Below are 15,384 nucleotides of genomic sequence, written 5' to 3'. Positions count from 1 at the left end.
GCGAGCACACGGCAGGTGTCCTGCACCACTTTCTCTTCCGAATCGGCTATAATGGGCCAATCGTCTATGTATGTCAAAATCCTCAGACCTGACATTCTCATGGGTGCTAAACCCGCCTCTGAACACAGACAGAAGCAACGAGGACTTAGGGCGAGTCCAAACTGCAGAACTGTGAATTTGTAACATATGCCTTGGTAGGCGAAACGAAGAAACTTCCTGTGTGGAGGGTAAATGCTTATGTGGAAGAAAGCATCTTTCAGATTGACCGATGTGAACCAGTTGTTCTGTTTTATGGCGCGAGCGAGCCATGGGTTAGCATTCTGAAATTGTATTTCCTCAAATGTTTGTCCAACGCCCGGAGGTCCAAGATTGGGCGTAGAGAGCCGTCCTTCTTTGGGACCAGGAAATAACGAGAATAAAATCCCTGATTTATCAGATTGGGGGGCACCAACTGAATCGCTCCCTTGTCTAGGAGGGAGGATATTTCGCTCTCTTCCGCGTGTGAAGAGAGAACGCCGTTGAAATGCAGGGGTTTCATAGCAAACTGAAGTCTGTAACCCTGCATTATTGTACGCATCACCCACTCGGGAGTCGAGACATCTAGCCATCCGAGTCGCCACGGAGCGGTGTAAGCCCAGCTGGCTCATTTATGATGCAATGGCGCTCCCTTGTGGACACACTAGGGGCAGCATGCCGGGGTTAAGAGAGATTTTCTCTCTCTGCAGGGAGATTAATTCTCTCTGCGGAGAGAGATCCTCTCTCTGAAACAAATTCATATGATTTGAATTCTGGGCAGCCTCGAGAGTGGGGGAACCGACCCATCCGCGGGAAACCCTGCGTTTTTTGGACTGGGGTTCTGGGACTTCAGAGTGCGCCATAGAGCGCCCGCAGGCTTGGATGTCCTACCGAGCGTTATGTAGGACAAGGTCGATCCGCTTTTGGCGCATAAACATTATCGAGCATTTATCGAACTCATGATATCGTTTTAACGAGAAAAATTATATTGCAATAATTATCGTTATCGTTTTATCACCCAGTCCTAGTAGAATGAGTAAAATAATCCATATAGATGAACAGATCAAATCAATCAACAAATCAATTTGAAACCTTTCTTTCAGACTTCATTTCAGCCAATCTTACATTATATCAGTAGTATAACAAATGGAACAGTCTTAAATAATGTGCCATCCAATGAAGAGTTGAGCGCAAGAGTTCCTTATCAAAACAAAGGTTACATCCAAAAGCTGAAGGCAACAAGGCATGTCAGAATCCAACTACTAGATACTGAGATATCTTCATCTGATCGGTTTTTGAAGGCAGCATAGATGTATCCTTTGCTGGCTATGATATCCCACAATCCTCGGTTTCCAATTCTTTGACAGCTGAGCTTTAAAAAATATGGCATCTGAAAGTTGGGGTTGGTGGTCAGTTTGTGTAAATGCAAGTTTCTGACCAACTTTTTCCACTTTTGATGTCATTTCAAGCAAGAAATTAGTATTGTAGTAATTAAATATTAACTTAGTTATTAGAGCTTTCTCTATTTCACTGTAGATTGTAATGCTGCCTCAGAAATCAGTATCGTCTGGTGCCTTTGTGTGTAAACGCTGCCTGCAAAAGTCATTGCCTGATAAAACAGCGACACAAGTCAGCTCCCTATTGCCTAAGCTTTTGGACGCAGTGCAAAATTTCACAGGCAGCATTGAAGCACACTGACAGAAGACAATATCTTCTGTATGAAAGACAATCTATTGTTTGCACAACCCATCTTAAGTGTGTAAAATATTAACACTGTGAACCAATCAAGGTGAAAGTATGAATCTGTCTGGCCAGACCTGGTGAACAAAATTTAGTCTGACAAAATTATATATATATATATATATATATATATATATATATATATATATATATATATATATATATATATATATATATATATATAATTATTTTTTATCTTCAAATAAATCAAAATCAAAGTGAAATCAAGCCATTTCACTATGTGCGAGAAACCTGTGATCATTTAACTGCACATCGGTTGAATTCTATATTAATATGCACTATTAAAATGCTAATCTTGCTTAGCTACCATTAACAACCGAGAGTTATACAAGACGCGAGTGGCACAATGCATCACAACTAAACTGGTCGAAGTGGGTTATATTTCAAATGCTCATCTTATACACAATATATGTACCGTCATAACACTCAGCCTGCTGGATATAGAAAGAAAGTGAAGGAAAAATGAAAGACAAAACCTTTAAAAGACCTCTGACAGTGCTTTCCCTGTAAAGTCAGATGAATCACACAACAGCTCCAGTCTGGTGGTCAAACCCTAACACTGAGGGTCTATTCTGGGCAAAGTTCTGCCCCCTGCCCTTTGGCAGTATGCCCTCCCGTGACTCTTCATGTCTTTCCATTATCAACCCAGCCTGACCTGTCTACACAGGATGACCTCTTACTCAAGATAAACACCTCCAATGAGCCTTCACAGAACACTTTAAAGCAACAATTAGTGGATAAATCAGGGACAAGACAAACATGTAACCAATACGCGATCCTAAACATCCTACCAATAGCACTCATAAGCCTATATCCACGCATGCCAGTGTGCTGACCCACCTCTGGGCAATCTGATATTTCAAAGCTCTGCTAGGCTCATCCACACAGAAAATAACTACTATACCAAACGCCCTTCCTACCTCAGCATACATCCAGCCGCGACTCTTGTCCATACAATACTGTAAGGCAGCAGGAGGCTGGTATTTTTAGCCCAGGACACTGACACTGAACTGGACTGAAATCTGAACCAGCTCCCCCTGCCATGACCAAACCTTCATCCGCTATTACTGGGGCAAGAAATGATCCCCATCACAACCAATCACGCCATTACTGAAGACACTGATTTGTGAAGGCTGGTTTGCTCAGGATATTAACCCTCAGGTCAAGGATCAGGTGAAATTACAGTAGAAATACCAGCAATGTACCATGCCTGTGAGATTGAATCCCATGAAAAAGGTCAAGAACACACACAAGTTATATTTTACCCCAAAATCTAAAGAAATGCTTTTTTTATTTATTTACTGTGAACTGGTAATTTTGTTTTCACTACAAATTTTGTGGGAAGATATGCTACATTTTTTTTGGCCTGTAAAATTAATTTATCTCTCTGTTTTCCTTTTGATTTTGGGCTGAAATATGACCCAGATTCAGAAAGGAATAAAACAAAAGTACCTGAGAATCATATTTATCCTCAAAACAAACCATTGCAGAAGACCTAGATCAGATCTGTCATGGAAAAGCTTGTGTCATTGCCTCACTTCCAGCAGGTGTCTGAATACTGAAGTCCACTTCTAGCACCATTGCAGCTGGTCTTCTACATGTGCAGCTCTGATGAAACTGAAGCCTAGATGTAAAATGTAGGCTGTGTTCTATGGAGCTAGAAATGTGTCTTTATTACATGTGAGAAAATAAATGATCTGAGAGAAAAAAAAAAGTTTGAGAGAGAAAGTTATCACACTGATAGCAAAAAAGCATTTCATGAGAGAAAAAAGAATATTTGAGAGAAAAAGTTTTCATACCAATAGCAAAAAATAATATTTGAGACTAAAAAAAGTTTTGAGAGAAAGTATTTTCTCATAGAACATAAAAAAATATAAATTTGAAATTTTTTAAATTATTTCTGAGAAAAAAAATCTCTCTTAAAATACTTGGAAAAAAAATCTCAAATATATATTTTTGCTATCAGTGTGAAAACATTTTCTCTAAAAATAAAAAGTGTTTCTCTCAAAACGCTTTTCTTTGCTCTCGATGCAATTTTTTGCTCTCGTGTCAGGATTTTGCTTTAGCTGTGAAAATTGTGTCATGGGCGGGGCCACGTTCTTTTTTTCCTATTGGAACGTTCCTATTGGCCAGTCGGGTGAGCATCGTCTTGTCTTAGGAGTCGAACTGAATCATTACACCATTGTTCGCGTTCGGTTCACCTAGATAGATGCAGTCTCTGCCTTAGAGTTTAGATTCTCTGCCCGAGCCCAGGCCCGACCTCGGGCCGATATTTCCCGTCACCATCCTCGGGCCAGGCCGGGCTTTTGATCTAGAGACGTGCACTCCCAATGCAAGAGAGTGTGGCGCGGGACTAGGTTTGATGGCCGAGTGCGAGCGCGGGCTGTAATGCACTCACTCTGTGTGTGTGGGTTCCGGGAGAATAAAACGATTTGTGGGACTCCCGCAAACTAGAAATATCTATGAATAAAACATAAAAACTAATACATTTTTATTCATCTGTTGCAGAAAAACAACAAGAACAACTAAAACAAAATACAAATGATTTACAGGCCAGAGTTTTGTTTTATAACATGTTTGCAGCGTTGAGCGATGTAGCCAATCACAGACATATGTGTTGATTTCTTGAACGCAATGGCCAATCAGAACCATTTAAGATAGTCTCCCCTCACTGCTCAAAACTGACTTTTTGTTCAGAGCTGAATTCTGTATGCTGGCAAATCCTCAAATTATAACAAACAAAGTGTATATATTATGAAAGATTCATTGTGCAGTCAGCGTCATTGATAATAACAGAGATGTGTGAGATCGCGATGAACTGATGTCAGCTTTAGGGATTTTTCAGGGAGCGCACTTTGCGCGCATTCAGTCATGCCAAACCATGCACTCAGTAGTTGCTTGATTTTATGTTATAACAGTGGTTTGTGTGTTAATGCTTTAATAACACATAATTTATCAGGAGCATTTATGCTGATGTGTATGATGGCGACACGTAGGCTAACTTGAAAGTATTGAGGTGCAGAACAGAGGAGGAGGAGAAAGTAACATAGAAAGTAGTTGAGAACGTCAGTTATAACGACCCACGTATTAAAATGGTCGGGACTCAGGGTTTAAATCGGGCTCGGGCTCATAATTATTGTTAATGCGTCGGGCTGGGCTCGGACACAACGTGCACGGGCTCGGGTAGGATCGGGCTTGATTTTTTGGGCCTGATCTAAGCTCTAAGTCGAGCACGGACACTCCAATGTTTGGGTAAGATGATGACACACACAACTGGATGTTAGCTGGCTGAGCAAGTTCAGCATCACTGAAGATTAAACATTAAAAATAGCACTCATATTCATGAATGAATGTGTATTATATTATTAGCTTGCTAATCGCTAGTAAAGCTAATTATTAATTAGCCATCATGCTAGGTAAACTTGCATGAGTGCTATTGTTTAATGTGTAATCTTCAGTGATGCTGAACTTGCTCAGCCAGCTACCCATCGAGTTGTGTGTGTGTCATCATCTGCAGAGACGGCATCTATCTAGGTGAACCGAACGCGAACAATGGTGTAATGATTCAGTTCGACTCCTAAGACAAGACGATGCTCACCCGACTGGCCAATAGGAACGTTCCAATAGGAAAAAAAAGAACGTGGCCCCGCCCATGACACAATTTTCACAGCTAAAGCAAAATCCTGACACGAGAGCAAAAAATTGCATCGAGAGCAAAGAAAAGCGTTTTGAGAGAAACACTTTTTATTTTTAGAGAAAATTTTTTCACACTGATAGCAAAAAATATATATTCGAGATTTTTTTCAAAGTATTTTGAGAGAGATTTTTTTTCTCAGAAATAATTTAAAAAATTTCAAATTTATATTTTTTTATGTTCTATGAGAAAATACTTTCTCTCAAAACTTTTTTAGTCTCAAATATTATTTTTTGCTATTGGTATGAAAACTTTTTCTCTCAAATATTCTTTTTTCTCTCATGAAATGCTTTTTTAGCTATCAGTGTGATAACTTTTTCTCTCAAACTTTTTTTTTCTTCTCTCAGATCATTTATTTTCTCGCATGTAATAAAGACACATTTCTAGCTCCATAGTGTTCAAGACTGTGCACACATTGACATCTAGATAAAAGAGCCCAGCCCTGATTTTACAGCTACACAAACGCTTAATACACATCCTGATTCCATTAGTGTTGTCAGAAATCCTGGCACTTCGGTACCAAGGCGATAATGATTTTTACAAAAAAAAGGTAATACCAGCTTTTCTGCAGGACCAATAATAACGAGTACTGACTCAATTCGCCATGCAGATAAGCAGCTGCTTTCAAATGCTCCTGTGCATACAAGTATGCATGCTCTGTGAAAATGTGTTTTTTTTTTAAGTGTTGAGCCTTTTAGTCATTTAAAACTTCTTTTATTGACAAAGCAATGGACGGGACAAAAAAAAAAATCTGATAATGTAAATGTAAACGCAAACTAACAGAACTGCCAGTTGTTTTATGTAATGTGTTCCTTTGTTCAATGTATTACTAAATGTTTACTTACCTATTTTAAAGGAATGTTTGTTTATTAAATTGAAAATATGCTGTTTTACAGTGTTATTTATTTTAATTTAATTTTAATATAAGTTTCACCGCTAGAGGTCACTTATTCAAAACAATAACAAAGACATAGCTTGATGGCGGCATGAATGAGTGTGGAATCATGCGAGTTGTCGTTTTCACTTCCAGAGCCGATGGAAAGCGATCCGATGGGACTCAAGTTCATGGATGAGCTAATGCTCTAAAATGCAGTGTTCTTGTTCTTACAAATAAAGCTCTTTCTGATTTTACTGTTAGCCAGTACAACTACAAATAGTGTTGTCTCTGAGGCATGGTACAAACGTTATTCACAGTAAATTAAAATAGATAAAATAAGACTAATCGTCTTTAGCTATATAAAAATAACTGGTTTTCTGTCGATAAATGTAACCAAACAGTTGCTCGCCTGTCTAATAAAATGCATAATATATTAAAGCATCTTTAGGGTTTCCGTAAATCGAGGGTAACATGGATGACGTCATTGACAGGCGACGCAATGAACTGGTTAAAAATGCGGATTTCTCTGGATTTAAACCTTGTTGGAAACAGTTACAGGGATAACTCAAGTACACAAATCAACAGAATATCATTGTTTTAGTGGATTTTAGTGTAAAAATCTTACATATTGTGCCTTTAGTAATTAAATATTTTTATTTTCAAATACTTAAATAAAATGGTTCCAGTGGATTGTTCTATGGTACCAAAACCAGTACCATAAAATTGAACTAGTGCTGTCATGATACCAAAATGTCAGTAGTCTGGAACCAGTCTCAATAAGATTGCCTAGACACACCAACCTTCAGACTATTTAGTCTCTTATTTTGTCAGAACTTGAGAACCCCACACCATGAATTGCCTGAGAGCTTCATTTTTTTTTTTTAGTCTACATTACATAATAGAATGTGTATATGTGTGGTTCTTGGTGGGTCTATGGGAAAGACTTATGATCTCAGTCTAAGTGCTTAACAGGACCAACTTGTTTTGAACCTGGAACAGCTCTTTAAAAATACAGAAGCAAATGATAGGAAACACTCTGTTTTGCAGTTTGGACACTCTGTTTTGCAGTTTGGACACTCTGTTTTGCAGTTTGGACACTCTTTTTTTATTTAGTTTGGACACTCACTTGCTAGTTTGGCCTGCAGTCCGGAGGGCCCAGGCTTGGAGGAGGTCTCAGCCTTGGCCGATCCTGGCAGGGACAGTTTGGGCTTTGGCAGGTTGACTTTGGAATTGAATCGGGACGTCCAGTCAAACTTGGAGGAGCCGGCACCCTTGTTTTGCTCTTTATCCCGGCTGCTCCTACGTGGGGAAGGGGAGGACGCGGAGCGCGACCGCCGCGCTTTGCTCTGGTCCTTGCCCTGCTTTAGCCGGGCACCCTGAGGGGCACAGCTGTTGGCGCCTGTGGCGGCCGAGGAGGAAGAGGAAGATGAGGATGAGGAAGAGGCACAGGAAGAGGAGGAGTCAGTCACGGTGCTACACCCAGCTTTGGCTGAGGCGGCCGATTTGGACGCCAGCTTGGTGGGTTTGGCTGCCCGGCTGGCCTCGCTGCGGGCTGGCAGGGGGGCTGCCGCGCTGCTCGAGCTGGGGAGGGAGGAGGAAGAGGACGACAACGAAGAGGCGTCTGCCTTCTTGCGCTTTTGAGAGGGGGTGCTCGAGACCCCACTGGGGCCAGGGTAGGACGCGCTCTTCTTGCTCAGGGCTCTTGCAGGAGCCGGCTCGGCTGCTAACCGTCTCTTTTTGGACTTGGTGCTGGCAGATGCTGGAGCCTTCTTCGGCTCTGTAACTTCAGGTGAGGTCGCGGGGGCCGATGGCCCACTGGCTGAACTTTCCGAAATGTGGCTGGACACTGCTTTGGGCCGCTTGGCCGGGCTGGGCGAAAAGGTGATGTTGAGATCTGTTGCGGAGCTGCGTTTGAGAGCGCGGGTGCTGCTGCCCTCCCGTCTCCCTTGCTGGGCTGAAGTTCCTGCTGCTTCTATATCTGGATCTGGGATCGAGTGTGAACCCACGGATAGAGAGAGACTGTTCCTGTAAAAACAAACAGAAAGGGGAAGGACTTGAGCACCCAAGAAGAAGCAGTATGCACATGGTGAACTTACGTCACAAAAGACCCACACGCAATACAGGAGGAAAAAGGGATACCTTCGAGAGGCGTGGCCGCGGGCGGAGCCGACGGCAGAGCTGGGTGGGGCTTTGGAAGCCTTAGAATTAGATCTTCTACTTTCAGGTAGGGAATTTGCTTTTTGGTTTACTTGCTCTGTCTGCAACCTGGAGAGGTTGGGAATTAAACAGCAGAGAGCAGTGTGGGATGGATGGGCAGTAGATGAGGAACACCTCAAATTCAATTTCACAAGCTGACTACTCTTCCAGCCCTATTCTCAGCACTTCCTACACACCCGTCAGCCCAATGGTGAAGACAAACAGCAATCATTACAAGTTTCTAGCTAGACATTTCTCATACGTTAAGAGCATCACCCTTGTTGAGTTGGGCAGCTAAACTATAAGCCATATGGCTGAGCCACTGAAGGATATAAAGTAACGAATATAAATTTATTCGAAAGAGAAGAGACAGAAGAGTCTGTGCATCACGCCTAAAAGAGACACACTGTCAGTTATTCAAAAACTGCTATTCAGGAAAGATGCTGTGCGCCAGTTCAGTGGAACAAGAAATTATATTCTACTCAAGTTGTGGGTTTGCAGTCTGAATCTAATGTAACTATAGAGACAGACTGGGCACCCCTAATAACCTACATATATTTCTATTGCTGGTATCACATAACCAGAATAGTTTGCTTCAAGAAAAAATTTATTCTTATGTGCTAGTTCGGTCTTGAGATCATGTGTTATATTACACTACCATTCAAAAGTTTAGGGTCAGGGCCCGGTTGCATGAAAATCCTTAAGTTAAGAAAGCCCTTAGCTATAAGGTTAAGGGTACCCTTAGTGAAACATGGGTAGCAAGAAAAAACCGAAGTGTTCATTAGTGTTGTCACGATACCAAAATTATGACTTTGATACGATACCAGACAACAATACCGCGATACCACGGGAAAAAAACTAAAACGGTATAAGTAATTGAAAATTATGACACAACTTACAATTCTTTGTTTTATAAATTAATTTAAAAAACTTAACTCACTTGACCAGCATGTTCCTGGCCTGCTTTTTGACCATTCCCTCCCCTTTATTAAATAAAATAATAATAATTACATGCCAGTGTGTATGTCCTTACAGAGATGTTTGCAACATTGACATTATCATAAATCATGTTAACATTCGCTAACCAAAATCAAGATACGAGTCATTTAAAAATGTTTTAATATAATTTTTAAGGTGCAGTGTGTGATTTTTAGCAGCATCTAGTGGTGAGGTTACGAATTACAACCAACAAAAGTTACGGTGGCCGACAGGAAAATATGTCATCGTCTGAGACCGCAGAGAGTAACCAGTTCAGCAATGAGGTTTCTTTACAAGGATAAATTAAGAAATTATGTGTACTTAGTTATTCAGTAAAACTGCTCATTCTATGGTAATACTAGGGCTGGACGATATGGCCAAATTTTATATCACAATATATTTCTTAATTTCGGTCGATACGTATAATTCCGATATCGATATGAACAATATAAAAGCCTCAGAAAAACTGCCAAAAACGCCCATAACAGATGTCTGTTCCTACAATCTTCTGAAAAATGAATTTGCCAAGTCTATGAAATCTGCTGGAGTCTTTCGCTACTGCACCATAACAAACTACATGAAGCAATGAAATAACCCATCATAACAATAATATTCTCTTCTCAATACCTGCTACAAGACTATGAAAGCATATGGGTAGCAATATTCAGTTTGAAATGTAATATGCAAAATGACAATGTAATATGTAAAATGGCAATGCATTTCTGTTTTTAAATTTACATTTTCCATAACATTTGTGCAACATTTGGTACACAAAATGGGGGAATTTTTTTCCGATTTAAATCCTATTTCATGCATTTACATAAATTTAGGGACTATGGTGTTACAAAATCCAGGAAATAATTAAGTTGATTATAATGATAAATTCTGCCAAAAATAAAAGTAGGCTACTAAACTATGTATAACAAAAATATGTCTTACTTTTTTCAAGACTTGAGATAATCATTTTAATAAAGTCAAAAATGTTCACCATTAATGTTTTGTGTGTAAATAAAACTGAAATATACAGAAATTGAATAAGGTTATCAAATAGTCTGAACTGCATAAATTAAATATAGATTAATCCTTATTAAAGCTACACACGTTCTTTAGACAAGATCAGTGAGTAATTTGCTCTGCCCCCCTTTGTTCTTTGGTTAACTTAACTGACAGACAGAATTGGCTGCTGTCCCTTTAAGATCTGTCGCTGATGAGAGGATCTTACGCATTTAATTTTCTCATTTAGGCTACTCTTAACTTTCATTTAAGATTTTATTTAACTCATTTAGACTGTTTTTGAGAGGATACAATTGACAAAACGGACATTTTGGCATAAATGTGTGTGTTATTATTCAAGCGCTAAATAAAGAGAACTGGATTCTGCGCGTCGTGTGAGTGTGTGTGTGCGCGTCAGGACATTCACAGGGAGCGATACCTGCTCATTAGAATTTTCGGTGAGCTATTTTTAGAGTGTGGAGTTCCTGGCCGCGGACGTGCGCATCGGCACAGTCTATCTCCTGATTCTCGTCTGATGTGTTCCCGCTGCCAGTCGGACTCGGCAGTCACACTCCGGCACATTTTGCAGCACGCTGAAACACCGAAACACCACTGAATTTATACCACTGAATTAGTCTTTCCTCTCTTATCAACTATTTCGTCTGCTTTCTCCTCACTTGTGGAAGCTCGTTCAGTCACATTTGCATTGCGGTCAGGGGCGCTCATTCTGTGGCTGAAACTTGCCGCGTTGGAGATCCGCTGCTCTGAGCAGTGGCTGCGTGTCTGAGGTGTACGTCATCAGGAAAGAAGCCAATTGTGTTCTGCTCTTTCTGACGGCTGCGCGCCTAACGTCAGTCAGTGACAAATGTTGCTATGTATATTGAAATATCGAAAATGTGTTTAAAAATCATATCACAGTTATCGAAAAAAAAAATATCGCGATATATATTGATATTGAATTATTGTCCAGCCCTAGGTAATACAAATATAACGGCTCATTAAGTAAGGTCTTTATACACCACTGAAGAAGTTATTTTTCAAGGTAGTGACGAAATGCGCTCTGTAGCGCTGTTTGTTCACTGTCGGCTACGGTAGAAACATGACGACACAATATGTCGACCTCCATAGAAGGGGGTGCCCGCGGATATGGAGATAATAAATTGTCTCATTCTAAGGTAATAAAAACATAACGGTTCATTATGCAAGGTCTTTATACACCACTGAAAACATAGTTATGGATCTTATTTTGCATTTATGTCAATAGATCCTCAAAAATATTACACAATGCACCTTTAAAGTTACAATAGATTTTATTTTATCCTTATTAAAAATAAGCAAAAAAGAAAATGACAAACAATGACAAATACTATAAGAGACAAATAAAATAAACAGTGCTTAATTTCTCTTTTGAATGCAACTCTTAAATAGACCTACTGTGGCTGAAAAAATAAAGTCTTCAGTCTACAAATTGACTATAGACTGATTCTTAATAAATGGATTACATTTATTTAGTCAAGCATTGGGTGATAGTTTATTTTATTTTGTTGTTTGATAAACATTAAATATTAGGCTGCAGGTCCGGCCCTTGAAGACCTGCAAGAAAAAATAAGATTTCTTTTTACAAATGCTTTACGTTCACTAAAGACATAGGCTACCCGACAGTGTTTACGTGAATACTCGCGCCAGAACGTGCATTTTTACATAAAATTGACTATTCCAACCTAATAATCCGCGAAAGAGAACTTAAGTTGCGATCGCATGCTGTGTGAAAGGCGTATGCACACCCTACAGGTCTGAGCCCGGCAGCGCAAGCACGTCCCACGCATGCATTCTATGTCAAGCGCTGCGTGTTTATTTTACTGTTCTGCTTCCGTGGTTTAGTGAATGTAAACAGTGGAAGCAGAGCTCTGCACACACGTCCTGACTCCAGCTGTCACACATCGACGCAAATAAAGAGATACTGCTCTTATTATTTAGAGTGCTGTTACTCTTAAAGTACCAGTACTAATAAAATGTCATTTTGTACCATAATTAATAGCAGGGTATCGCGATACCTTTCTAGTACTGGTATATTGTGCAACACTAGTGTTATGCGTTGCAACAAAGTCCTTAGTAACACTTTAGCCCTAAAAAAATTAAGGGATCAAAAGAGGTCCCTTAAGTCATCTGCTGAACTCAAACACGGATGGATAATTGCCTTTAAATTGAGCAGGAGGAAGTACCAATGTACATTTTTAAAATAAGCCTGTTGAAAGTATGACGTGAAACAGTGTGTGTGGTCAAAATAAAATTGTATGAACAGTTTTCATATATTTATCACTTTCACTGTGCCAGGCTTTTGTCTTGTGCGCAAGAGTGACTGATTAGAGCGGCAGGCTAGGGTGTTTTTCCAGTTTTTTGTAGAGATGCACCGATTGATCGGCTGGTGACCGGAATCGGCCGATTTTCACGTGATCGGCCATGACCGGCGACCGGCCGATCAGTCTGCCATATTCCGATTTTTTTGCCTCGGGCGCCACGATTAACATCGCGCAACATCAGCATCACACGTGCACACGGAATGCACATGAAGGAAACCAGGTGAATTACGGCCGTTTCACACGCAAGCGTGAGCAGCGCGGGTTTTTTTTCCCCGGCGTGCATGTTAATCAATGAGTGCATTCAAACCGAGAGCTGGAGCAGCGTGCGAGCGTCGAGCAGGACCGTCGTGTGTTAGCAGTGAAGCGGGGTTTCGGCGCAGAGTCTATTTTTGCTGCACTTCTCACGCTCAATTAAAGTGATTGTTTACCCTGGCTGGACATGTGGCAGACGAGAGAACAACTGTTTGCGAAATAAAACTTGCCATTGATGTACAAGTGATTGCAATAGACGTGTGTGTGTGTGTGTGTGTGTGTGTGTGTGTGTGTGTGTGTGTGTGTGTGTGTGTGTGTGTGTGTGTGTGTGTGTGTGTGTGTGTGTGTGTGTGTGTGTGTGAGAAACATCTTTATACTGCAAGGCTATATTTATTTTATTTGTATTTGCTATTTATATATTATTTTATTGCCATTACCTGTTTTCATACAGAAGTTTAGTTTCCTAAATAAGTAAATATTTAGTTTCCTAAATAAGTAAATATGGGTGGTGATGGCGCAGTGGATAAGACACATGCCTTTGGTGTGAGAGACCCAGGTTCGAATCCACTGTGAGACACCAATGTGTCCCTGAGCAAGACACTTAACTCCTAATTGCTCCAGAGGCGTGCGACCTCTGAAACATAGCAATTGTGAGTCGCTTTTGATAAAAGCGTCAGCTAAATGAATAAATGTAAAATGTAAATATATATCACTTTTATTTTTTTAGTTGAATATATGGAAATGAAAATTGTTCTTCCATACCATAACACTGCACTTAGATGTGTGTGAATTTCCCACAGCAGGAGTAATAATTGATATAGTTCTATTTTATTTAATTTGTTCAAAAAATGTTCTATGTAAAATGTTCTATTAAAGAAAAGATAGAAAATACATATTTGTGTTTGCTGTAAAGTGGTTAGAAAAAATGAAATCGGAATCGGCTAAATCGGTATCGGCAGGCCAAACTCATGAAAAATCGGAAATTGGAATCGGCCAAGAAAATTGTAATCGGTGCATCTCTAGTTTTTTGTTCTTCGTCTGGTTTAGATTTCTTGTAGCCTACTATAAAGCCGGTTAGCAGACAAGACTAGGCATCAAGCCACTTCCATGACACCGAAAGCATCATTCTGTACTGTTGCTCTTAAATTCAAGGCTGAAAAAAAAAAGATTCTGATCAAGGTTGCGTTGACGCGCGAGTACAATAACAATGAGTTGGATAATGTTATTTAACGGAAAACTATGTGAGTGGTGCGGCAGGATTTTGAGCATCCACTGGTGTCGTATAGAAACAATGCGCTTGATATTTAGGAAGCTGTGTCGTCCGTCAGACCGCCTTTAATTATCTCCACAACTAAGATAATGTAGTACAGCTGTATAGTTTAGTAATGTTAAACTTGTTCAAATGTCATTGGTCCGTTATGTTCTGTTAATTATGGGAGATTTCTTAACTATAGCAACTACTTCTCCATTGACGTGATTTGCCAGAAACTATCACGAAATAAACACTTAGTATTAAACTTAGTATAAACACTGAGGTAAGGTTGACAGTTAAGATGTTTGTTGCAATGCTCTTTTTTCACAAATAAGGGATACCTTTAAGTAAAACCACTTATGAGGTTTCATGCAACCGGGCCCAGAAAAAGTGACAGTAAAGACATTTATAACATTATTATATATTATTAAAACTATTAAGTAGAACAACTGTTTTCAACATTGATAAGACATTTTTGAGCAGCAAATCAGTATATTAGAATGGTATATGAAGGATCATGCAACACTAAAAGACTGAAGAGTAATTCAGCTGTGCAGTCACAGGAATAAATTACACTTCAAATATACTAAAACAGCTATTTTAAATTGTAATAATATTCCACAATATTACTTTTTTAATATTGTATTTTGAATCAAATAAATGTATCCTTGTTGAGCACAGAGATCCCAAATTTTTGAAAAGTAGTGTTAAATTAGTTAAATTACTGGCTGGATGTTTATATGTCAGTGTAGTTAATGATACACAAACACACCCAGTATTTTTTGTAATTAAATTTCTTAGCAACAGTCTCACAAAAAAAAAATCCTAAGGAAAAATTTAATTAATTAAAACCATTAAAGATGCAGACAGTAATGTTTTATATTGTACTGGTTAACATGTTTGTCACATTGGACTTAAAACATATTTGATATTGAAAAATAGTGATGCATCACATAGAGGGAACAATTTAAGTTACTGTTCCCATTTTTAAAAAATCTGACATTAT

The 15,384-nt window shown here is 39.5% G+C and overlaps 1 protein-coding gene across 22 annotated transcripts in view; it reads right to left on the bottom strand.

Annotated features, from left to right (window-relative positions):
• Nucleotides 1-15,384, bottom strand: part of trip12 (thyroid hormone receptor interactor 12) — a 106,176-nt gene that overhangs the window by 58,867 nt on the left and 31,925 nt on the right. For 11 of the 22 annotated variants that reach the window (XM_077248279.1, XM_077248283.1, XM_077248287.1 and 8 more), the window contains 2 exons: nucleotides 8,487-8,612; nucleotides 7,474-8,372 (listed from right to left, as the gene is read on the bottom strand). In XM_077248279.1, coding sequence (XP_077104394.1) covers nucleotides 7,474-8,372; nucleotides 8,487-8,612 — 1,025 coding nt within the window. The remainder of the gene's footprint in view (nucleotides 1-7,473; nucleotides 8,373-8,486; nucleotides 8,613-15,384) is intronic. The other 11 variants (XM_077248290.1, XM_077248295.1, XM_077248298.1 and 8 more) reach the window with 1 other exon arrangement.

This window comes from Siphateles boraxobius, unplaced genomic scaffold (genome assembly GCF_051911475.1).
Source record: "Siphateles boraxobius isolate OS27281-9 unplaced genomic scaffold, OSU_SipBor_1 30, whole genome shotgun sequence".
NCBI lineage: Eukaryota > Metazoa > Chordata > Actinopteri > Cypriniformes > Leuciscidae > Siphateles > Siphateles boraxobius.
Note: the sequence above shows the minus strand (reverse complement) of the source record. Positions and strands in the feature narration are given on the sequence as shown.